General features: G+C 42.6%; 1 protein-coding gene across 1 annotated transcript in view; it reads left to right on the forward strand.

Moving 5' to 3' along the window:
* Nucleotides 1-26,300, forward strand: part of LEKR1 (leucine, glutamate and lysine rich 1) — a 164,465-nt gene that overhangs the window by 113,028 nt on the left and 25,137 nt on the right. Inside the window, exons 7-9 of the mRNA XM_003766208.4 lie at nt 16,290-16,371; nt 23,190-23,267; nt 23,496-23,699. Coding sequence (XP_003766256.1) covers nt 16,290-16,371; nt 23,190-23,267; nt 23,496-23,699 — 364 coding nt within the window. The remainder of the gene's footprint in view (nt 1-16,289; nt 16,372-23,189; nt 23,268-23,495; nt 23,700-26,300) is intronic.

A 26,300-nucleotide genomic window follows, 5' to 3' on the forward strand; every position in this document is an offset into this window, starting at 1 on the left:
CCTCCGGCTACGGCCACGGCATCCGCTTACCCTTTGGCCCCTTCTGCTTCCAGACCGGGCGCTGAGAGGGACTTTTGCCCACGTGTGTGTAAAGTAAATAGAAGAAACTTTTGTTTGGGGCAGGAACTGATCCCTCTGGTAATCTTTGTGTCAGTGGGACTTCCCATGGTTGTCCTGACAGCCTGCTCGTTTCTGACTTGTAGAGTGACCTCCAGGACTGATGTCCTCCTACCTGTCCCCTGAGCCCTTCCCTGCCTTTGGACTCGTCCCCTTGTATGCCTCCCGGCTGCTCTTCTCCCTCTGGCAGTAGCACTTACTCCCTGTTGGGGCCAGCAGATGCATCATTCATCACCAGGCCCACCTTTGGGGCTTCGATCCTGGCTTCCTCGATTCCCCCAAAACGGGGCCTCTCCTGGGGAGATCCTGCCCTTTGCTTGCTTTGCCTTCTCTCTTTAATTATTTTTTTGGGTGTTTGCAGCTTTATTTGCCCATTTTTTAAAAAATTAAAGCTTTTTATTTTCCAAATATATCCATGGATAATTTTCCACATTCTCCCCTACAAAACTCTGTATTCTGATTTTTTTCTTTTTTCTCTCCTCCCTCACCCTCTCCCAAGTCATATTTGCCCATTTTTTTAAGCTTCAGGAAAGTAGGGATGGTTTCATTCATAGTATTCATATCCCCAGTCACTACCACAAGGCCCAGCACATAGAAGATACTTTGTGAAAACCTAGTAATTGAGTAAAAATAATAATCTGGTGTTTATGTATGGCTTCTGTTTGTTTTAGATGGAAAACTTAATGAAAGAGAGGAAAGGAAAGAAGAAAGAAAAAGAGAGATATAGGAGAGACGAATAGAAATAGAGACCTTGTGTTTTAAAAGGAAAAAAAAATCAGTGTTCTTTCTGATGGGGACTAATAGGAGAGGCAAAAAGGGTTATGAAGTTTGCAGGAACAATTCTGTCATTTGTGAAAGTGGAGCAAGAAAGCAGTATGGGGGAAAAGACAAGTGGAAGTAAATAGATGGGAAATTGAGAAAAGAAAGTTTCCTTCACAAAATAATGAATCCCATGTGTGTTTTCTGTCTTATCCAGTGACGTGCCTATGAAATGGGATTCTATTTATCATCATCGTAATTCCACCGGGTAGCAAAATGTTATAGCATATTTGGGGGATTTAAGATCCAATAAATATTGCTCTGTTTTGTGTTTCCGTGCCAGCCGAGGGAAATGAGCCACCCTCACTCTCCAGCATGCATTTCTTCATCAGCCATGCCCTGATTCTATTTTCTCTCCTTTAGTCAGGAACACTTTGTGTAATCATTTTGTAGGGTTTTTTTAGGGTTAGCAATGTAGCCTAAGCCCAGAGCCATTCTTTATTAACTGTGGCCGCTGGTCTTTTTGTCTTCAGCCGTCCTGGCCACAGTGGCTGTTTTCTGCACTTAAAACAAAGCCAAAAACCTATAGATCTTTTTGGCACTAATGAAGTTGTTAGTTGAATTGTTTTTCTTTTGATCTCAGAGCTCTGGGTCTGAGCTTATTATCGGAACTCTCAGAAGTGGAGCAGATCGGGTCTCCAGAGGGACAGGGGCTACTGTTCGGTTCAGGATCAGAGGAGTAACACTCTTAACTCACTCATGAGTGAGCCCCCACCAGCGTGCTTCCCAATATCCTTTTATTAGTCAGTATGTCCCCAATATTAACCAGCCAACTAATATCTGTCAGTTCTTACAAAGGCATATTTACAGGAAGGTTTGTCAAGGACCAAAATACGGCAACTCCATGCGTCCTCCCCTATAACCTGGTCCGTGGGGAGAGTTGTTGTTGTCAGTTATTGGTGTTCAGCTGTGACCCCATCTGGGTTTTCTTGTCAGAGATGCTGGGGTGCTTAGCCATGTCCTGTTCCAGCTCGTTTTACAGATGAGGAAACCGAGGCAAACAGGATGAAATGACTTGGCCAGGGTCACAGCAAGTATCTGAGGCTGGATTTGAACTCTGGTCCTCCTGACTCCAGGTCCTGCACTCTGTCCATTGCAGGGCCCCCTGCTGTCCTCCTGGGGAGAAGAATGTTACTGAAAAGCATCCCCCCCATCTGACCGGGGACCGGGGCTTTTCTTGGCTGCCAAGCTCCCTCCTCAGTAGGAGCTAACGAGTGGGTGACTCGCTCTGGTGCCCAAGTGGTTCTGACTCCTTTCCGGGCCAAGCCGGACGGGCTGCTTGTCAGAACCTCTCTGTGCTCACCTGCTCGGCTCTCAGTGAAAACTCAGTGATGCAGATGATTCAGAAGCACAGGAGGCAACTGGGTGGTGCAATGCATAGCACACCTGGCTGGGAGTCAGGAGGACCTGAGTTCAAACCCAGCCTCAGATGCTTCCTGGCTAATGGGGCCCTGTGCAAGTCATTTCTCTCTGCCTCAATTTCCTCATGTGTAAAATGGGCTTGAGGAGGAAATGGCCAACGGCTCCAGGAAACTAGTGATGACTAATAATCGGAGCAGCAGAGGAGCCTCTGCGGGCCCAGCACAGGTGGGGGACCCAGCAGCCAGAGCCGCTTCCTCTTCCCAGCCAGAAGCTGACAGCAACTTCTGGGTGAAAAGGACCTTCAGCCTTTTGCAGGCACTCCCCAGCCCAGCCTGGGAACCAATGAAAAGATCTATCATTGCCCTGCAGGAGACCCGCAGGAAGCCGTTGGAGGGGACCTGCCAGCGCTCCCCAGGGAGGACAGTGCCCCCATCCCGCCCGTGATGCTGCACACTGGGGAACAAACTTGCTTCCCACAGGGCACGGTGCTCCCATCCCAGGCCCGACCCACCCTGGCCAGCCCGCCTGTCACAAGCTCCTTTGTCTTGTCCGCTCCCTCACACTTTGGCTGTATCACTGCTAGAAAGCATCCCTTGAAAGTCTGCCTCATAGGCAAGAAGCCATCCTTAATTTCCTAAGATCTCCAGCAAATTGTAACCTCAAAGACTCTCTAGACTCTTAGTAATGAACATCTGTAGGATCTGTAATCCAAGAACATCCCAGCCGTTTGGGAAGAGGAAAAAGGCCTTCTGGGAAGTCTCGGCATGTCAGTCGTTCTGTTAACCTGATCACATGTGTTATTAATGACCCCACTAAAAAATTCCCTTTTTATTGACATAACATCTTGTCTAGGCTACATGTCTCCCCCCCCCAGTGGTTATTAGCTCTCTGGACATTATAATATTTTCTCAGTTTCAAAGCTAAACAGATTTTTTTACCTCTCTATAGATTATTTTTTTTTTTTTTTGCTGAGGCAGTTAGGGTTAAGTGACTTACCCAGGGTCACACAGCCAGGAAGTGTTAAGTGTCTGAGGCCAGATTTGAACTCAGGTCCTCCTGACTTCAGGCCTGGCACTTTATCCCCCTCATCACCCAGCTGCCCCCCTCTATATAGACTTTGTTCATTGTTTCATCCTTTAAGTCATTGTTGAATAGATCTAACGACTTATTCTCAGAAAAGAAACTCACAGGCTTAGATGTTTGAGTCAATCCCCATATTTTGTCCTTAGTTCCCAAGAAATTGAGTCACTTGTTAAAGTCCTATGATTAAGTGGTAGAAGAGCAGCAGCAAAGTCCAAGTCTTCTGATATCTGGCCCAGTGCTTTTACCACAGAGCCATCCTCACTGGAGAGCTGTCATTATCATCATCATCTCCTTCTCCTCTTCTTCCTCCCCTTTCTTCTTCCTCTTTCTCCTCCTCCATTTCCTCTTCCTCCTCCTTCATCTCTTCCTCTGTCTTCTCCACTCCTTCTCCTCCTCCTCCCCCTTTTCCTCTTCCTTCTTTCTTCTTCTCCTTCTTCTTTTTTCTTCTCTTCTTCTTCCCAATTTCAACCTCCATTTTAACCCCATCCAAGCAATGGAAATGGTAGCTTTTCTCTTAATTCTATGATCTAAGCTTGATTTATAGAGAAAAGAGTGGAAACAGAAATAAATTTCCCAATGAATGAAACTTTTCGTTTTCCATGTCTAGATTTAGTTACAGATGGTTATATAATTTTATGTTTGGTTCACACTGATGTAACTTCCAAAATAAATGCCCCCAAATGCATAATTTTTCCCAATTGCCAATGCTCTTCTCAGAGGTCAGCGTGACCAGCAAATCAGTCAGCTTAACTTATTTCCCTTCCACCTGGTAGGATGAAGTGCCCTTTAGTTTCTTTTTGTCAGCACTCACAAATCACAAGAGGCAGAGTTCAGATAAATCACCACAGTATTAAAATCTTTCCTTGAAATTCATTTGGCAAATTTTCAAACCTGCCTTTTAAACCTGGGTCTGAACAGAAAACCTTTCTGTATTTTGGCTTGCAAGGAAACTTTTTGCTAGAACAGATAGGAGAGAATTTTTTTTTGAGGTAGTTTGCCACTTCTCTTAAACTGTGGCTAGTGGCCAGGACACAATAGGCAATATGACTGGGATGGAGAGAGAAGAACCGAATAAGATTTGGGCCACCTGGATCCTGGTTCTGCCTCTTCCTTGGAGAAGGAAATTAATATTTCTTTGCCCGTTTCTTCGACTTAAAAATAGAAATAGCAATCCCTCTCCCCACTCCCAACTCCCCAGCACTTTGCAAAGGTGTTAACGTGCCGCATGGATGTGAGGGACTGTTCGATAGTTCATTTTATTGTGCATTTCCTGGGGAGACCATTTCCAAACCACACAATTATACTTAGAATGAAGCAAACTGGGATTTCAACGAGGATCAATCATTCCTTAGGCTCAGAGAGCAGAGCGTGTACGAACCATGTGCTAGCTCTCTCCATGAGCCTCCCCCATAATTATTGTCCTCTATTATTTTCTCTTCCTTTCAGGCTTCTCTCCTTATCTTTAGTGGGAAGAAAGCTCTGCTCTCAAAATAGGGTGCTAGAATCAGGGAGGGGCTATGCTGCATTCAGCCACCCCCATCCCCTGCCCCCATCCGAGGTACAGGAAGAGGAGAAGGGAGTCGGCCCCAAACCAAAGCCTGGTTCTCCCCCGGGGAATTTCATGTGTGAACCAGACAGCAATTGTGGTTCTCAACTGACCTGTGTCAGATAGAGACCAATGGACTGGATTTCTGAATGAAGCTCTTTGTGTCGGGCACCCTCCCACCCTGGGCACCCTCCATTTTCATCACCTGCTATTTATTTTGTACATAGCCTGCAGAGGCCTTTTTTGTGCACATCTGTTTTCCCTCATTTCCTTCTGAAGCATTCCTTCTGCTTCTCTCAGACACATTTTCTTTTGTCCACTCCTCATTCACTCCTTTCATGGTAGCTTCGAAGGTAGGTTCAGGGTAGGAATTGAAATGGTGGTCGTAAAATACATGATTTTTAGGACACACAGATGGTTTAAAAACTTTTCAAGTTAAGTTACAATCACAACCAGGTAAACGTGTATTTTGTTTCGTGGTTTTTGACATATTTTGTAAATGTTAGTTTTCCAAAGATAAGCTGATCTCTTTTTGGGGAGGGAAAGGAAGGGAAGGAAGGAAGGAGGGAAGGAAGGAAGGAAAGATTGAAGGAAGGAAGGAAGGAAGGAAGGAAGAGAGGAGGAGAGGAAGGAAAGAAGGGAGGGAGAGAAGAAGGAAGGAAGAGAGGAAAGGAAGGAAGGAAGGGAGGGTATGTGAGAGGACCAGGGCCAGGCTCCAATTTCATCAGAGTAAAGTTATCACCAGGAGGTAACACCCTGTTAGCACATTAATATCTCCATTCTCTGATTGCCTCAGTGACCCCACCAACTGAACTGGAGGGGGCCTTTCCCAAGTCTGTTTTTAGCAATGAGCTATAGTAGAAAACTGCTGCAAAGATGGCTGCGGGTGAGGGTCTCCCCATCTGTAGCTAAGGATGAAGCGATTTCTAAATGCATGTGGCACATTAGCCTGTCAGTATGGGATTGTGTGTGTGTGTGTGTGTGTGTGTGTGTGTGTGTGTGTATGTGTGTGTGTGTGCGTGCTGGCCCCTTGGGCCCTCAGCCTTTGTGTATCCCTTCTCCACAAAATGTTCTAAAATGCATAAAATATATAGAGTTATGGTATTTAATCTAAATGTAATTATACAAAATTATTTTCAAAAAATCGTAGACCTCATGTTAAGAATCTCTGCCCTGGAGTGATAAAGAGCAAATTTACTGGTATTGGATCATTTTCCTTAAGTGACATTTACCCCACCAGCATCCCTGCCAGCAACTGAATTTACCACACCCACCACCCAATAAAACAAAGCCTGTGTTTTCTTGGCTGTGAAAAGAAAGCTCCATTAGGGTTAGGGTAAGAATTTGTATAGAGCTAAGTTTTCCTCCCCTTGGATTTCATCTTGGGCATTTATTTACCTACTAAGTATTTTTCCTCTCTCTTTGTTGTAAAAACTTACTAACTTTCTCTTTGCTCCTTTCTATCCTCCTCTGCTCCCCCCAACCCCGCCCCATTGCTCTTTCATCATCATCATCTTTTTAATCCTAAAAAACTCTATATCTATTTTTTCAATTTTTAAAAATAAGAATAGCTTTTTGATTTTTAAAATACATGAAAAGATAATTTTCATCATTCATCCTTGAAAATCTTGTATTCCAATTTTTTCCTTCCCTTTCCCCATCCCCCTTTTCTACACAGAAATTAGTAATCCAATATAGGTTAAACATGCAATTCTTCTAAACATATTTCCACATTTATCATGCTGCTCAAGAAAAATCAGATAAAAAAGAAAAAAATAAGCAAGCAAACCACACACAAAAAAAAGTGAAAAATACTATATTGTGATCCATACACAGTCCCCACAGTCCTCTCTCTGGGTGCAGATGGGTCTTTCCATCACAAGATCATTGGATCTGGCCTGGATCATCTCATTGTTGAAAAGAACCATGTTCTATTCACTTCACTTAGCATCAGTTTGTGTAAGTCTCTCCAGGCCTTTCTAAAATCATTCTGCTGCTCATTTCAGCCATTCTCCAACCAATGGGCATCCACTCAGTTTCCATTTCCTTGCCACTACAAAAAGGGCTGCTGCAAACATTTTTGCACATTTGAGTCCTTTTCCATTTTTTATGATCTCTTTGGGATATAAGCCAGTAGAGACACTACTAGAGCAAAGGGTATGCACAGTTTGATAGCCCTTTGGGCATAGTTCTAAATTGCTCTCCAGAATGGTTGAATCAGTTCATAATTTCACCAATAATGTATTAATGTCCCAGTTTTTTTCACATCCCCTCCAACATTTATCATTATGTTTTCCTGTCATTTTAGCCATTCTGAAAGTGTGAAGTTATATCTTAAAGAAATTAAATATATATGTCCTTTCTTCATTGAATAAAATACTAGCCTGAAGTATTCAGAGCAACAGTAGAATCAGGGGCTATTGTTCCTGTGAGATGGACAATTCTAATAGAAAAAAAATTAGCATTTTACTCTTGGAGAAAATGAGGCCAAAGGAAATAAAAATGGTTTATCTAGGATCATAGAAAATCAGTGATAGAGCTGAAAGCGAATTCAGATCTCCAGACTGCTTGTCTTTTCCATAATGCATTAGATCATATAACTTCCTTTGTATTTTTTGGTGATTACATTGTTAGGTCGAATTAGGTTAATAGTGTTAAGATGAAAAACAAGAACATGATATTTAAAAGTATTTTATGGCAAAAATCTCTGAAGTAAAAGTCTGAAATGATACAGGCTCTCTCTATATGTGTGTATACATGCACACACATATAAATACATACATACACCCTCAAACTTATACACACATACAGATATTTCTCAGACATTTCTTTCCATAATTGGACCCCACTCACTCTCCCATAGCTTCCTGGTGTTATTACGCCCACATCTGAAATTATCATTTTTTCTTCAGTCTCCCCTGACATTATACAGAAAATGTCAAGTGAATCTCCAAGAACACTTATTTCAGTGAAGATGGATTCGACCTTTAAGATGATTCCCCAAAATGAAAAGAATGATGATTGTCGGTCTCAGCATCGGGGCTTTGTAGGATAAGTTTGTGAAAGTATCTTCATCTGAGATTGAGATTGTTGAAGGCTCATCAAAGTGCTTGGTTTCCTCCTTTGATTTTTTTTCTTTTGTATTTTAGGCAAGGTATCCTTTTATAGAGGGCTGAGAATTCCTTTTGTGAGGGTGAAGGATTCATTACAAACAGTTACAAAGAAGAAAAAAAAGGGGGATCAAAGAGGCTCTCACAATTCTGTGGTAGATCCCCGGGTCAGGAGGAGGCCAAGATGTGTTTCCTTCTCTCTTTGAATTTGAATGATTCTCATTAAGCCTTTCCTGGCTATTTTGTCAACACCTTCCCTTAAGCCCAAAGTTGCTTTGTATACCTCGCATTAATGAGCTGCTGGGAAAGGGAGAGGATTTCACTCCCCCTCTCTCCAGGAGCCACCCCGAGGATATTGACCGAGGCACCTATAAGTGCAGTCCTTGGGGAGCCTGGCCCCTAATGGTTAGATTAGGTTAGGACCTCTCTTCCTTTGTTCCTCTTTTGGTCTGTAATGATACCTATCTGTCATTATAACATTATCTGGGGGAAAAGTCATGCTGGAAGTTTTTGAATTATTTTCTTTTCCTTGTAGATTTTCTTTCTTTTTCTGATTTTTCTCATCATGTGCCATAGTATTACTTGATTTATACTTCTGACCAATACTGAATCACCAAATTTGAGCATTAAAAGAAACCTCAACAATAATCTAACATACCTATATTTTAGGAAACCCACTATCTTTTTTTCCCCTTTGTAATATTTTATTTTTCCAAATATATGTAAAGATAGATTTCAACATTGATCTTTTGTAAGACTTTGTATTCTAAATTTTTCTCCCTCCCTTCCTTAACTCCTTCCCCCAAGACAACAAGCAATCTAATACAGGTTTCATATGTGCAATTCTTTTAAGCATATTTTAAATATATTTTCATATTAGTCATGTTGTTTAAAAAAACAGACCAAAAGGAGAGAAAAAGAAAACATGAAAAAGCAAAAGCAAACAAAGAAAGGTGAAAATCCTATGCTTCGATACACATTCTGTCGCCATCGTTCTCTCTCTAGATGTAGATGGCATTTTCTATCCCAAAATTATTAGAATTGTCTTGGATCATTGCATGGCTGGGGAAAGTTAAGTCTATCACAGTTGATCCTCACACAATGTTGTTACTGTGTACAACGTTCTCCTGCTGTTCATTTCACTCAGCATCAGTTCATGTAAGACTTTCCAGCCCTTTCTGAAATCATCCTGGTGGTCTTTTCTTACAGAATAATAATATTCCATAATATTCATATCCCATAACTTATTCCCCAACTGAAGGATATCTACTCAGTTTCCAGTTCCTTGCCACCATAAATAGAGCTGTTACAACTCCCCCCCACCATATGTAAATCCTTTTCTCCCTGTTATGATCTATTTGGAATACAGATCCAGTAATGAGACCAAAGGGCTTCATGGCCCCTTGAGCACAGTTCCACCAACAATGCATTTTTAGCCTATTACTGCTCTGACTGTGACGCCACAATATTTGAATCATTCCTTTCTGGCTGCTAACAATATTTTCTCTCTGACCCAGGAGCTCTGGAATTTGGCTGTGATATTCTTGTAAATATTTCATTTTAGGATCTCTTTTAAGAGGTTATTGATAAATTCTACCAATTTCTATGTGACTCCCTGATTCTATAACAAATAGACAGTTTTGTTTTATAATTTCGTGAAATATGATATTGTGCTCTTTTTCATCATGAGTTTCAGGGATTCCATAAATTCTTAAATCATTTCTCCTTGATCACTTGTTTTTCTGATGAGATATTTCATATTTCTTTGTATTTTTTCAAGCTTTTGGCTTCGTTTAATTGTTTCTTGATGCCTTATGGAGTCAGTAATTTCTACTTGACCAATTCTAATTCTTACAGTTTTTTTCTTCAGTGAACATCTCTATCTCTTTTCCTGTTGATTCTATTTTTTGGAATTCCTTGAATTGCTTTTATTCCATCACAACCCCCAATTTTTCCTCTATATCTCTTTTTTTGATTATTAAAATCTTTTTTAACTTTTTTTTTTTTGCTCATTTAAAAATATCTCTTTAGCTCTTCTAGGAATATATGTGTGGCCTTTCATCCTATCTTTGAGCATTGCTTGTAGATGTTTTCAACTCATTGCCTCCTTCTGCATTTGTCTCTCTAGTAGCTTTTTGTCATCAGGTTTTTTCAGGTGGGTGGGGCTGGGTTGCTTATTTGCTCATTTTTCCAGCTTATTTCTTGACTTTGGACTTTATATTAAGAGTTGGGCTCTGCACTCTTCTGGTAAGGGAGAAGAAGAAGCCCAAACTTCTGTGGCTATTGTGGCATGTAGGTTTTTGGTGCTTCCAAGGTGGTAGGTTCCAGAGAGAGTTCTGGTCATCTTCCTCCTGGTCATCATCCTCCTGGTCTGCTTTTTGGTCCTTAACACAGGTAAAGCTTCTGCTCTCCCATGATCACAAATGATAAAAACTGGTCCTTTCAGCCCTATAACTATCAGTACTGGTAATGGGCTTCCAAATGGCACCCCATCCTGTAACCAGTTCTCTGTTGCACAGGGGTCCTCTGTATGACTTTTCTAACCAAGAACTTCATGCCCTTAATTGCCCTTTAGTCTCATAGAGTGATTGCATCACTCCATTTATTCATCATTGTTTATACAAGTTTTAAACCTACCTTTCTTCTCTCCAGTTGCCTTGTTTTTTACATTTCCTCCAAATCTTCAAAGACACTTAATGAATCTGGAATTATTCTCTTCTATATATTACAGATTTTCATTTATTTTTACACGGTTTTCTTTACCCAGGAAGTTTTCAGCTTAAATTTCCCTCTCACCTTAAAAGTTTCATTATGCACATCCTCAAGTATATCTTCCCCCAAAATGAAAATTAAGTTTTATATTTGCTATAGAATAATTTTCCAGATGAGTACCTTTTGTATTTGTAGTTTCTAGAAACTGTTCAGAATCACAAGATTCTTTTAAATGACTAATTACCAAAAATCAGATGACGATGAAATGCTCTCCAGCTCGCAGCTGTTTTCGTGTGAAGAGAGGCTAAGAGCTCTTTTTTTGTCTTTTTTCATTTTAAATCATTTGCTTCTTATTTAATATCTGCAAAGAAAGCAGTCACAGTATAGTAGAATTTGCTGTTGTAAGTTTTGGATTGTTTCCATGTGTTCCGCCTTGCATCTGCTTGGTGTTTAAAGCCAACGTTTCCTTTCTTTCTGGAGGCATTCAGGGCCATTTGCCTCATAATCCAATGTCATGCTGAATGATGGGAAATTAAAGTTGAATTTGTTTAGCTTTGGAGAAGGACACCCTAGAACAATACACTTGTTTAAAGATTGCTAAGAGCAAAAATTGAAGGAGCTGCCTTATGCAGGTGGTTTAATCTTCTATGCACAGTCTGCCCACGTGCCTTTATCAAGAGATAGGACTGAAGGAGGGGAACTCATTGCTTTATTACAAGAATACACAATAATTGCTAATATGTACCTATTTGCAGGAGGCAACACCGCCTGATTTTTGATAACTGTAAAGCTATCATTGTGATGGAAAAATAGAACCAAAGAATATGACACTGTGAAAGAATGGGACCGTCTCTCCACTAGCGCATTTTTCCATTTCCAGGATTTATCTATGGCAAATATTTCAAAGTCCTTGTATCAGCTCTTCTGTTACTTACATTGATTCCTTTGCTGGCGTTATTGTAATTTCCATGCACTTTTGCTTCAGATTCCATCTTTTCAGGATCCCTTCCTTCCTTTTAAACTAAAACACTCAATTCCCTTTGTCCCCTTTGTCGCTCCTCATCCAGGTCCAGGGCAAAAATAAGCCAGATTAATCCACAAACTTGTATTCCTCCCGTTCACATCTATAACTCTTGTGACTTAAGAGAGCATGGAGTTGAGCAGGATGAAGGGATGGGCAACTTCAGGACATAGTTGTTTTCATGATTTTGTTTGAAATAATGTTAATTCCGAGATCACCAAATGCTGTAGTTATTTTAAAAATTCTAAATTACTTTGGCTTCCATTCCTAGGCAGACCATAATCCAGCACCACAGTGTTTTAGACCTGGAAAGGTTATATCATACAAAGCTTTTAAATGAGCAAATCTGATGGGCTTTTCTCAAACTTCCTCCTTTGTGATCTTCCTATTGTATCTGGCTCCCTTTTGTCCACCCTTTTTTTTTCTTACTGTGGTCTCTTTCTTTACTGAGCTTTGTGTTTCCCTCCTTTGTCTCTGAGTACTCCTCCTTGGATCTCCATCATTAATATCTATCTCCTGACCTTAGGGATAATATCCTCCAAGAGCCTATCCTGGGCATCCTTCTTTTCTCTCCCTGTAATTGTCATTTAGCTGCCTCTTTAGCTTCTGTGACATTAATTATCACCTCTCTGCAGATTTTCCTATCTCATTTCTGTCTCTCACTTGAGTTCTGGTTGTACACATACAGTTTCCTATGGGATAGCACCTGGACAAGCCACTGGCATCTCAAACCTGATATGTCCAAAACAGAACTTACTGTATTGCCTCTCCCCTCCCTGTCCCCCCCCCCCATGCCATTATTTCTGGCCAAGGTGTCACCAACGTCCAACGTTCCAGGTGCCTCGGTTCACAGATCACTCTTTCCCTTACCCCGACAGCCCACCAGGCGCTAAATCTTGTTCTTCATACTTATCCAGCATGTCTCCTACCTCCTCATTCTGTCTCCTGATAGATGCCACCCTCATTCAGGGCCTCCCCACCCATTTTTTCAGTCCATTTTCCCTTTGCAAAGTTCGCAAAGGGATTTTCCTAAATCACAGCTCCACTCAGTGCACCTAAGTGTTCCCCTCTGGCCCATAGACCCAAATCAGAACTCCTTCTTCAAGCCCTCTCCCACCTGGCCTTTTCCCACCTCAGCAGACATTCCTCCCTTTGCCATCCTTGATGTTCCAGACAAACTGACCCGCTCACCGTCCTGCATCCACAGTGCTCCATGCTCTGGCCATGCTCCCACCGTGTCTGGAATTCACTCCCTTCCCTACTTTGCCTCCTGAATTCCCTCTTTCCTGTAAAGCTTGGCTCAAGCACCAAACATTCTACATGAAACCTTTCTTGATTCTTCCTTCTTCCCAATGTACCTTGTATCCTCTTATGTGTACTGTTTATATACTTAGATATGCATGTGATTTACATTCCCTAAGGGAATGTAAACTCCCTGCAGGCAGGGATAACTTCCTTTTGGTCATTGTATCCTAGAGGCCTTACATAGTGTCTGTTTTGTACTTGGGGTTAAGCTCTTGTTGACTGGTACATTTGGCTCCGTGTTTGTTGTTCAGTCATTTCAGTCACACTCAGTTTTCTATGACCCTATTTGGGGTTTTCTTGGCAGAGATCCTTGAAGTGGTTTATTTTTCCTTCTCTAGCTCATTTTACAGATAAGGAAACTGAGGCAAACAGGGTGAAGCTAAGTCAACTAAATGCCTGAGACCAGTCTGCCATATCACCCGGATGCCCTTCATCTTCTCAGACCTTGCTTATTGCATCAAATTCCCAAGAATAGTCTGTCCTGAGTAATGGTTAAATGCCATATGTCCTGCTCAAGAACCAAATGGCCTTTTAACCCTCAGGCGTTGCCTCAATTGCTCACTCCTCACATTGGCGTTAAATGGTATTCACCAGTACACGGGACTTCTCATAATTCTCAGTTTGGGTTTTCTTTGTACGTGCATTTTGGGAGCCTCAGAAAACAGAGGGATCTGTTTTCAGGTCCTAACACCCGCCAGTTGTTGTGGGTCCCTGGGGAAATAACTTAGACTCTCAGTGCCTTCCAGGCAATTTTCTAAGACGTGGCAGTGCATGTGTCTTTATTTATGCACCAATTGTCTCCCAGCCCAGCACAATGTAAGATTCCTGAAGCCAGGGCTTGTTCCGTGTTTTATATTTATATCCCCATTACCCAGAACAGGACTACTGCCAGTTGCTCATAATAAGTATCTGATTATTTTGTTGAACTGAATTAAGGTGAACATTGAATCTAACTATGTATCTCGGAGAAGGAAGCTGGACATAGTGGATAGAGCGCTGAGCCTGTCAAGGACTGATGGATTATTGCCTCCTCTCTAAACTGCGGGTAATTGTCCCTGTGCTGTTCATCTCGGGGCTTGTGGTAAGGCTCCGATGCGATGATGTCTGTCATTTCTGAAACTCTCGAGAAACCCCGGCAGTTATGTTCCTGGTCCCATGAAACGGTCTGGATTAGAAGGAAAACAGCCAGGATTTTCAGAGTTTGTCCTTCCATGGTGTTCTCAGCATGGCTGAAAGAAAAAAAGAGGCAATTTTATTCTTTTGTTTCTTATGAGCAGGCCAAAGGAGCTCTCCTATTACAGTCTATTTTTTTAAATGAGCTTTTTATTATTGATGCTTTTGTTCAGTCATTTCAGACACATCCGACTCTTCCCCCACTTAGGGTTTTCTTGGCAGAGATACTGGATTGGTTTGCCATTTCTTTCTCCAGCTCATTTTACAAATGAGGAAACTGAGGCAAATAGAGTAAAGTGACTTGTGCAGGGTCACACAGCTAGAAAGTGTCTGAGGCTGGATTTGAATTCAGGGAGATGAGTCTCCTGACTCCAGGCCTGGGTTACCTAACTGCCCCTGCTATTGTGAGTAAAATCATTCTGAAATATTTTGACTGAGATAGTCCCAAGTATGTTTTGTTCTACAGCTGGGGGGAGGGCCTGTTGGTTAGGTAAGACACTTAGCATTTGCTGATGTGTTGCTTTTGGATCTTTGCATCGTGTGTGTCTGTTTGCCCACAGCCAGTTGGACAGCAGGACCCCGGATCCCATTTCCTTCAGTCAGTTGTAGTATTTTACAGGTATCTATCTTGTAAACATTCTGAATGACTCTTAACTTACATATCAGCCATGAGCCTGGAAGAAATCCCAATTAAACTTTGAGGCTCTCTGAATATTTGTTAAATGAATATTTACTGCAGTGCTATGGTACACAAGCCAGCAGAGCAAGCGTTGTGAGGGATCTCAGAAGGAATAAGGCAAAATCATCGCGGCACGAGGGCCGCCACCTTTCCTGAACCGTAAGGCCCAATAGCATGTGATCTCTGGGCAAACAGGGGACAGGACCCGTGGCCTGCACATCTCTACAGTGTCTTTCTGTGAAAATTGAAGTTAATGAAATTATTTCTTAACAGGAGTGATTTCTGGGGGGAGGAGAGAGGGTCTGGTGATGTGTCTAGTAGGAGCTCCCCAGATATGTGTTAAATGAATTTGTTGAATGCCCAAGTCAGAAGGCCAGACTGCCTGATAACGTGGGTACCTGACACAGGGCCTGGTGATGGGGAACAAAAGGGGACAAATAATTGTAGGCACTCACATCTTCAGCAAGAGTTTGTCAAACCTCTGCTCTGTGGCAGGCGCCGGGCTGGACCAAAGCAAGGCGGTCTCTGCCCTCTGTAAGGTGGAGCCTACTTGGACAAATACACAAATACGAGGGGTCGGGGGGAAGCTGGATGGCTCAATGGACAGAGCACTGAATATGGAGTTGGGATGAATTGAGTTCAAATTTGAGTCCAGATATTCTTGAGCTGTTTCACCCTGGGGAAGTCATTTAATTCTGTCTCTGTTTCCTTAACTGTCAAATGTGGATAACGGCACTGATCTCCCAGGGGTTTTGTGAGAATCAGATGAGATCATGTCTGTAGGGGCTGAGCACTGTCATGACACACAGTAGGTATTTAATAAATGCTTTTCCCTTCCCGTCCCTCTAATTTCTGTGAGTCAGAGAGGGTCCTAGCAACAGGAGGACCCGCATGAGGGAGAGAATCTGAGACAAACGTGAACATAGCTAAAGCTTTAGAGAGGAGCGGGTGGGTTTGTGTATTCCTGGCGTGGGGGCCAGCCTCTGCGAAGGCAAGGATTGGGTAAGCAGTGTCCTACGTGAGGAAGAGCAAGTCAGCCAGTCTGGCTGGGATTCTGGGAGCCGGGAGGGAGGCTGGCCTGCCCTCGCTGACTCAGAGCCTTTCTAGATTATCCCGGCACTTCCAGGAAGCCCTGAAGTGAGGCTGGAACTTTGTATTAGGAGTGTCAGTCTGACAGCTGTCCAGAGGACGGGGAGGGAGGCAGAGAGGCTGATGCAGCCCCCCAGGCCAGACGTGATAAAGGCCTGGGGGGAAAAGAACTCAGCGAGGACCTGACTGATCTGAGGGCAGACTGGCAGTGGCTACAGCTCTCTGGATGCAAATGGAAAACCCAAGTGCCCTGGATCTATTTTGTCATTTCAGATTTACAAAGTCAAATAGAGGCCATGGGACTGAAGTTTCAGAAGGCAACCGATGAAGCTGAGCGGTACAAAGAAATGTTCATGCAAGTACTTTCCCATTTTACAATGACCCCGTTTCCCAGAGGGCCACCCGTCAGAGGCTGGCCGGCCAGCCCACGTGGGCTCCCAGGCAGGGCAAGCTGGCGGCTTCGGGCAGGATTCCAGCTGCAGACCGGGGAGGAGGGCCAGGTTTCCAGCCAAGTTAGAGATCACAGCCCCCTGCTAGCCACAGGGAGACCAGGCTGCCATCTCATTGTTTCTAGGAAGCTCATGCTGAAGCAAGCCCCTCTGCCCCCGAGGGTCCCCAGCAGCTCCGCACCCCGCTCAGAGACCAGTCGGGGCTCTGGGAAGGTCAGGGACTTGGTCAGTCTCCCAGCCAGAACATGTCAGAGCTGGCACTTTCCTGAGGCAAAGTCTTTTTTTCTCCCTCACATAGTGAACCAGTTGCTCAAAGACATCCTTAATGAAATGGCCTATTTCCCGTGATATTGTTGGGATCTCAATCTCTGGTCTGATCTTAGAGAACAGGTCACATGGTTAAATTAGTACAATCATTACAAATGCAAGAAGTCTTCATAATAATAAGAGATGGCTTTTACCCAGCGCTTTAAAATGTGCAAAATGCCCTGGGAGGTAGGTGCAAACATTATCCCCATTTTACAGATGAGACAATTGAGACACAAAGAGATTAAGGACTAGTCATGTAGCTAGGGAGTATCTCAGTTAGGCTTTGAGCTCAGACCTTCCTTACTCTGAGTCTTATGCTCTACTTGGGGAACTTTCCTTCTCTCTCTCTCTCTCTCTCTCTCTCTCTCTCTCTCTCTCCACACACAGATTTTTTTTAAAAGGCAAATCATACAGGAAGAAAAAAAACCTTACCCCATTGCCCAATCCTCTTACATCTTATCATGAACTCTAGATTTATTTTGGCAATCTTAGTTTTCAATAAGCCTTCATCACATCCACAATTTTCTGCTACTCAACAAGGATTTCTATTGAGTCTTTGACAAGAAACAAGGTTTACTTTCTGGTCTGTTTGGTAGCTGTGATTTTCAGTTCCTGTATTCCAAGAGAAGGATCATAACAAGTTGCAAATATTTAGAACGCTTAGCAACAAACCGTTTGTTTTGGTCCTGAAAATAAGATTGTTACCTAAAAGGAGGCTACACCTAATAAATTACTTAATAATGCAAGGCAAATTCTAGAAATAGCTAAGTACAGCTAGGTTATTTTTAGCGAGATAAGCTTTCTTAAAATACATGAGACACATGAACCGAACTGATGTCGAGCGGATCCCTTAGTAACGACTCGCCACTGGGCTGCGGAAGCCAAGCTGACCTAGCCCGGAGGGGTCTCCGTGGCTGGTCCTGGCTGGCGACCATACAGGGAACGGCCTACTCGGGAGTAGGGATCGGGTGTGAGGGCGCCTCCAGCCGAGGGCCCCCCGCCCTCCGGCCAGTTCTTTTGGTCCTGCAGGCTCAGCCAGTGAGCATGGTCTCCCGGAGGTCTCCCATGCCAGTGGAGGCTTGTGGTCCTTCCCCTGGTTTCTCTGAGGTTTCTCAGTCAACAACAAACAGGGAGTTGGGATCTTGGTTCCTTTTCACTCTACTTTGGGGAAACCAAAGTCTCCACTGAACTTTCAGAAGTTGGAAGATAGATGGCAGCCGGTTCCTCACATTTGTAGGCTTCGCCTTGGCTTTTTTCCTTTATTCTTTCCTCTTTGGTGGTGATGGAGGAGCGTCCCTCTGCCACAGTCCTGCTTGGTCGTGGGAGATCTGGGGATTAATTCTCCTGCCTCTAACCTCTCCCTGCCCTGGGCAATCCTCTGAGACTCCCTGTTGTAGAAGAGATACTGACCTTTATTCCTAGCTGGACTTTCCTCACCTGGGAATTCCCTGTGCCCACAAAACCACAAATTCAGAGCTTATTCCCTCCCTCCAATAAGCAAACATGAAGGGACAGGAACTTTGAGCAAGAAAAGCCAGATGAACCAGTAGCCACAAAGATATTAAGAGGACATGTGATGTGGTAGGTAGGATGCTGGCCTTGGAGAAAGCGAGACCTAGATTCAAATCCTGCCTCAGATACAAAGCCCTTGATCCTAGGAATAGCATCTCTGTGACTCAGTTTCCTCTTTTGTAAAAAAATGAGGGGATTAAACGTAATGGCTTCTAACAAATGAGCTGATGATCCATGATGCTGCTGAATGTTTATGCCACTTAGTGAGATTTGGTTTTCCTACTTCCCTTTTCCATGTCAAGGTGATGGATTTCAATGGAGTCACAGTATCAGAGTAGATTAAAATCCACCCCCCCCCCACACACACACATATTGATTGGGATTAAGTGGTTAGGAGGCTAAAACTGACTGTGAAAGTCAAATCAGAAAAGTTCCTTAAGATGATGTAGTTTTTGTTCTTTTCCATATACTACATATAGTAGCTTAACAAAGTACCAGTTTGGCAAGGGCAACTCCTAAAGAATAAATAGTAAATGATTTATAATTAGCTGTTCAACTGTTTACAAATGTGTTTTTAGGGTGACCACAAACAATTTATTCTCTTATCTGATTAACTTGTTTATTTGTATGGCGAAGCCTTTTTTCCTGGTTATAGCAAAGATAAATTTCAGTGCTCAGTCTAAACCATCTCAAATTATTAATAAACAACGAGGTTTTAGTTATTTCTTTGGTTGACATGATTGCTTTTAAAAGGTTGACATCCATACTTTTTCCGAAAATATAATCAAAAAGTGAAGTTGAGGATTTTCGTCATTTAAATTTATCCATGTGGTGATTTAGGAACATCAAACTTGAATAAATGAATGAATGAATAATAAAGCAATAATGAGGTCTTTTCTAGGTGTCAGGAATTGTACTAACTGCTAAAAATGCAAGTGCCAAAGTGAAGCGTTTTGTTTATATTCTTGAAGGTGAAACCACACGTTTAGAGGAGCTTTGATCTGGAGAATCACAGTGATTGTGAGTAGGTCCACAGGTTAGCCAATTGACACATTCTTCCAGAAGCAATTATTTTGATTACTTTGTTGAGTAAGGAGACACGAGGAGTGTAACAGAAATATTAACTATATTTCACAGGTATAATTATACTAGTTTTTTCAGCCTAGGTATTCTCTAACTAAGCCCCCTTGCTGATCTAACTGGTCTTCCCTGGTGATCTCAGTAACCTATTTGACTTCAGTCATTCCATTTGGAATAAACCCCTTAACCTATGTGAAATCTCAAATCCATCTTCTCTCCCCAAACCCTTTCGTTTTTGACTGTGGGCTATATCCAGATGGCTCTCCAGCATCTCAACCCCAACAGGTATCCAACAGAACTCATCATCTTTCCCCTAAATCTGACTGTTGCCATCATTGCTTTATCCATATCCGCCATATTCATTGAAGTCACCTTTGGCTCCTTTATCCCACACACTCCATCAGTTTTCAAGGCCTATTGAATCTTCCTTTGAACTGTCTCTTGCATCCAGTCCAATGAAGCCCTCTGGACTGGCCCTCTTCTTTTGTCATGTAGACAATTATAAGAGCCTCACAATTGTGCTTCCTGCCTCGGACCCTCCTTTCTCTGAACCATCCACCATATTGCTACGGAATGAGATTAGCATTCCTCTACAGTCTTCCCATTATCTAGCAAATGGAATTTTAATTTCTGATCTTGACACTCAAGGTTCCTTCCCATAGTGTTGGTTCAACTTACATAGAAAGAATTGTCTTGCTGCTGTTCCATGCTATACACTGTTGCATGCATGTTCCAAGCCAAATTGGCCCATCCTGTTTCCTGCTCTTACATACCCTGACCTTTCCCTCTACCTTCATTCTTCACCCCATTTTTAATCCTTGAAATAGCTTCTCTTACTCATCCCCTTGAAGTCCAGCCTTTTGTTTAAGGCCTAAATCAGTTGTCGCCTGACCCACGAGACCTTCCTGACCCTTCTAGACGAAACGAATCTGTTTCTCCTCAAATTTCTCCTGGCATTTCACCAAGTTCAAACCAAACAAAATATCTGTTAAATAGGATTAGAACAGACCATGGTGGTCCAGCTCACACTTTATAAAGGAGCTTAACTATAACATATCTGACAAGAAATCAGCCAGATTCTGCTTGAAGACCCTCAGTCAAGGTTTTTTGATTTGATACTGGAGATAATCATTTGAACTTTGAATCTTTGGTTCAGATTGAGAAAACCCTCACAGGCTTCTCAAACAGCTCTGTAAACATGTCTCTCTTCCTTTGTGTTTGTTGTGGTGATTCTCTGAACTCCAGTGTAAGACCACATTTATCTCTCTTAATTTTCATTTCAGTAGATTTGGGCCAATGATCTAGCTGGTCATGATCTTGAAAACATTTTTTAAAAATTCTGATGTTAACAAACACTAACCAGAATGAATGTGCAGCAGAAGACAACAGGATTATATATGAAATCCTAAGTCTCTTATATGTAGCTTGCTTTTTTTAAAGTATGTAATAATTTTATTTTTAATTTTTAAATCTGTCCTGCTTCTCTGACCTTCTTTCTCTTCTTTTTTGTTGCATTAAAAAAAATCTTTAATTGTTCTCTTTCCTTTCTTTTTTTATCTATCTTTTAAACATCTTTCCTTCCTTCCTTCCTTCCTCTGTTCCTTCACTACTTTCTTCCTCCCTCCCTCTCTTCCTTCTTTCCTTTCTTTCTTCCTCCCTTCCTCCTTTTCTTCTTTTCTTCCTTCCTTCCCTTCCCTTTCCTTTCTTCTTTTCTTCCTTCCTTCCTTTCCTTTCTTCTTTCCTTCCTTTTCTTCTTTGGCAACCCCTTTGACTTTACCTCTTCCCTCCACCTGAGAAAAAAGTAAAACCAAATCCTTGTATTAAATATGCACAGTCAGGCAAAAGGGCCACACTGGCCATGTCCAGAAAGCCTGGCTCTCACTCTGCACTCTGTAACCAACACCTCTGTCAGACAGTAGGAGTGGGCTTCATCATGTCTCCTCTGGAGTCATGACTGATTACTGCATTTGTCAAAACACAAACATCTTCCCAATGTTGTTGTTGTATAAATTATGCTGAGGGTTCTGTTCTCTTTGTTGCCCGTCACAATCTTTTTTGGATCCTTTCTCTTATCACCCAGTGTTTGCCAGCTCTCCCGGCTTTGTCTCGCTTGCACATCCAATCAGCAACTAAGCCTTTATCATCCAAGTCATTGATAAAAATGGCTTACAGCCCAGGGACCAGCAGAGTCCCCTTTGCCCCCATCACATTCAATCACATGTCATGTCACACTTACTTGTAAACAGGTATATCAGCTGTAGGCCTCTAGGCCAGAGTCTTACCCATGGCAGGCAGGCAGGCAGGCAGGCATTTAGTGAATAATTATTGGATTGAACCGATTGAAATATTATTTAAATAAAATGAACCTTTCCTTTTTATCATCATGGACCCGCTTTAGCTAAAATGAAAGTCTTTGCTTTTAAGGACTTAAAAATACCTTAGAAAACATCCCATGAATAGATTTCATAAAATTGCATAGCCAACAAGTTCTTGAGAAATCCCCACAATCTAGCTTTATCCCATGAAAGAAATATCAATGAGACAGTCTCTGTGAGATGGGATCCCAGGTTATTCACAGAAATAGGCTTTTTGACCTAAATCTTTATTTTCTTAAAATTGCAAAACACTCAAACTTTAGAAGATCCTCCGAGTCCTTGTTATAGCGACTCCCTGTGTGTACACAGATGGCAATCCCTCCTTGGTTTAGTAGCATTCATGAGTTACCATTGCAGAATAATAATAATCTCTTTATCACCAATCTGCTGATGAAAGGCTCTGAGCCGATTCGGATTAAGCCTCCCGGCTGACAGATTCACAGTTTGTTGCTATGTCTTTTTCTCTTGGAAAGGCCTCCCAGAACTTGGGGCCTGTTGATACCCCCTTTAATGCCTCAATGATGTACTGGAATGGAGCTTTTATGAAAGAAGGATAGCAATAACTCCAGGCCTTCTCTTCCCCTGTAGCCTGGTACTGTACACACAGGGCTCACCCAAGATATTCATTTGGTCACCCAAGAGATGATCTCCCAGGTCCTCTTCAGCCCTTAGCAGTCTACAATGTGCATGGTCAATGGCCCATGGGTTCTGAGAATCCCATCCACCCAGCAAAGGGATAAATGCCAGACCCAACACTGGAGCTCACCAGTGATCTTTCTGAGTGTCGACTTCCTTGAGGGCAGGGATTTTTTGTTAGTGGTGGTGACCTGACTAATAAACAGTGCACTTAGATGGATTAAACCTGCCATTGTTTGCTTTTCAATTTTTCAGTTTCGACTGTAACCAATGATTATATGGACGGACCAAACTGAAAAGAACTTACATAAGAGAGTTCAGGGTAGCTCTATAAAATAGTCTTTCATATTTGGGTTATGAATGAAAAGCTTCTCTAGTTCCCAACAGCCAAGTGGTATCTTGAGCATTAAGGACATTTTTAAAAAACAGAAGAAATGGGAGGGAAGGAAAAAAAGGGAGAGTTGTTTATGTTGTAGATTCCTTGAAATGTTTCATTCCTTGCAGATGATCAGACTCATTGAAGACGTCTCTAAACTATAATTATTGCCACCGAATTTATTGACTGATACCCCTAAGTAAAAAATTGTAGTCTCTTTGTAGGTTTCATTTTTTGGTCTCGTTACAAAGCCTTAATTATCTCTCAAGTTAGTGGGAAGATGTCTATGACTATAAACAACCCCGCTAAGAAAAAAGGCTTGTTTTTCATAACGATATCAAATGGTGAGATGAAAACAAATGTGGAGCTTTTGATTTCTTGGAGAAAGTGTATTTTAATGAACTTTGTTTTTATCTTTGTCATTTGTCTTACTTAGGACTAAATCAGATGAAGCTGATGAGTATCAGAGAAAATTTAGAACGCTGAAGTTTGAAAGCAAAATTTCTGAAACACGGTACACATCCCGATACTTCTTTCACTCTCGGTGTTGGATTTGCTGTGTCTGTGGCGCTCTGTGTGTGCTCCATGTGACCGGCCTTGGCCCGGCTCCCAGGGCCTCCCCTGGCATTTGTGTGTGACTGTTCCCCACTCCGGCGCCCACCTCCTCGTTCCTGCGAAGTTTTAGCAGAAACAGCGAGCGCGTCCCGGGCACGTTAGTGGCTATATTTCTATTCTTTTTTAGACATGCTAGAGAGCTAAAAGAGAAGGAAGACTCTCTGCTGGCTTGTCAACAAATGTGCAAACATTTACAGGAAGAAGTGGCTGCGAAAGAGAGGCTAGAAGAAAACTTGAAGAGGAGAGCCAGCCTCTCAGAGAATGAATTGGAAATGACAAAAATCCTTCTGAATCAGGCAAAGGAAGAGATTATGTCGCTGAAAAACGAAAGGTAAAGATGAGCAAACGGGACTTCTCCTATCGAGCTTTCATGGTTGGGGCCTTCACTGGGGTGTCATAGGATCAGGGGGGGTAACTCTGGAGGGCTCCAAGAGCCCTCTGATCCAACATGCTCTTTTTAGGCTGTTAGTGCATAGAAGAGCAGGGGCTGCATTTATTAAGTGCCTACTACATGCCAGGCATCGGGGAGAGCTTTAGACATACAAAAAGAGACAAAACACTATGTGTACCCACAAGGAGCTTCCAGTCTAATGGGGGAGACAACATGCAAAGAAATATCCAAAGCAAAGTATGGACGGGATAAATCCAGCTCTTTCTTCCACATCACAGGTATTAGGAGCGTAGCTCTCTTGTGATCTGGAAGATCTATGTAAAATTGTTTGTCCCTCCCCACTTACCAGAGGAGAAGTCTGAATTACTACAGTATTTAAAGATAAAATATTTGCATTATTCAATTTCATGTATTTCTCTTCTTCCTCTCTCTTTCAACCACACAATGACACTCCCATGCTATGGGTTGTGGGACAATTCTCTCTATATTCTACATTGCTATTTATTCAACACCTCTCCCCCCTCCCTTACAAACTTTTTCTGTGTCATCTGCTGGCTTTTGAGTGATGTCTGTGCTTCTGCCAAATTCCCCAAAGTTTCCCATTCCCGTTCCCAAAACTGTGATGGGGAAAGCTACAGATGGAAGGGACTGGGATTAAGAGAGATTTCAATAGTCTAAAATGTGAGGTGAAAGCACCAGGGTAGGACAGTGTCAGAGGAGAGAAGGGGCTTATTGGAGAGAGTTTGGAGGAGGAGGAGGAGGAAATCAATAGGCTTTGGCAGTGCTCTGGGATGTGGGAGACAGTGAGCGGTCAAGGATAATTCCTAGGTTGGAAGCTGAAGGACTGGGAGGAGATGATACCTTCACTAGTAATAGGGAAGGTGGGAGAAGATTGATGGGGGAGGGGGCAATAACCAGTTTAATTTTGGACAAATTCAGTCCACTGGACATGCAATTCAAGGCGGCTCAGTAACGGTTGGAGATAGGAGACTAGTGGTCAGCAGAGAGATTGGGGCCCGATAAGGAGATTTGAGAATGATCAGCCTAGAGATGGTAATAAATCCATGGGATTTATATATTCACCAAGTGAAGTGAAGACTGAGGATCTAGAAGGAGGTCAGTGAGGAAAGCCCCCAAGAGTAGTCTAAACAGATATGAAACATCCATTTTTTTTCCATTGGGGGCCTTTTAGCCCTCATTCAGCCCATCCTTATTCTAGATGCAAGTCTAATGTGCTTGGTAGGAAGCTCCCTAGTTGATAGGATGTTGAATGCTGTAGGGAAGGTGCCATAGATAAGCAGTTCACAGTATAAGATACCAGGCTAAACTCTGGGTACTCCTTTTTACCTTCAGTAAACAATATAGTTAAGATTCTCCTTCCACCTTTTGTGAGCAGATTTTCTGAGTCATTTCTGAAGCATCAAAAAAAGTGGAAACAATAGAGAAGAAAACATGGGTGTTTTTTTCTCAGAATCTGGGTGAAAGAATATTTTGAGGGGGAAAAGAAGTATTGAGTAAATAGATGTAAATATAGAGAGAATTGTCCCACAATATGTGGCATGGGAGTGTCATTGTGTGGTTCAAAGAGAGAGATGGAATAGATAATTTTAGATATTTCTCTTCTCCCCATCTCTTTTCCAAAGGAGACTTTAAGTCCTGCCAGTAGGGGAAGCAGGCAGTTGGGGCCCAAAGCTTGGACAGTCTGCTCTCCTTTGAGAGAGGAGATACAGAGTTAGAATTATTCCTCTCTTCAGTATTAGGGCATGTGTTTCGCTTTTGATCACTGTCTTAGTGACTGGGGGGGGAATGAGGACCCCAAGCTCTATATCTAAAGCTTGACCCCTCTACCACCAAATATCAGTTCCATAATAAGCGTCCATGGTGGGTAACTAAGAAATCATTTATCCAGATCATAGCAAACAAACAAACCAGACAAGGTATATGTAGAATATATAGCAGACAATACAGAGGAAAGGACCCTTCCCACTGGGAACCAGATAACGTGACCAAGAGAACGTCCAAGTTCTTTCCCAAGGGGAATTTACTGAAGTCTCTAAGGTAGTGAGTTGGGCATGGGACAAACAGGAACTGCTAGCTCCTCTTATGTCAGCTTCTTCCCAGAGTCGCCGTCTCCCTTTAATGACCTGACGTGGGGTTGGCTGCTTTCTTGAAGCTGGAAGCCAGAAGCTCCTGAAGGGCCTCAAAGCGAGTCCGAAGGAAAGAGCTCTCTTTTCTCCCTTGATCTTGACAACCCTAACCCACCCTTCCCCCAGCTGTGGGCACTGGTATCCACCAGGAGGAGAGAGTCCCATCCTAATGGTCTTCAGGACTCAGGAAATATAATATTTGGGGAAAAAGGAGATAAACATCACCGATTAAGCCTGAACCTCTTTGACATAAAGGTCTCCTAGAGATTGGTCAGACTCAGCCAACAGAAGCTTGGGGCATCTTTAGATACTAAGAGAAGTGGGGGAGGGAGGGGAAAAGAGGCAGTAAGCATCTATTGGGCACCCACTATATACCAGGTGCTGTGTAAGTACT

This window comes from Sarcophilus harrisii, chromosome 3 (assembly GCF_902635505.1).
Source record: "Sarcophilus harrisii chromosome 3, mSarHar1.11, whole genome shotgun sequence".
Taxonomy (NCBI): domain Eukaryota; kingdom Metazoa; phylum Chordata; class Mammalia; order Dasyuromorphia; family Dasyuridae; genus Sarcophilus; species Sarcophilus harrisii.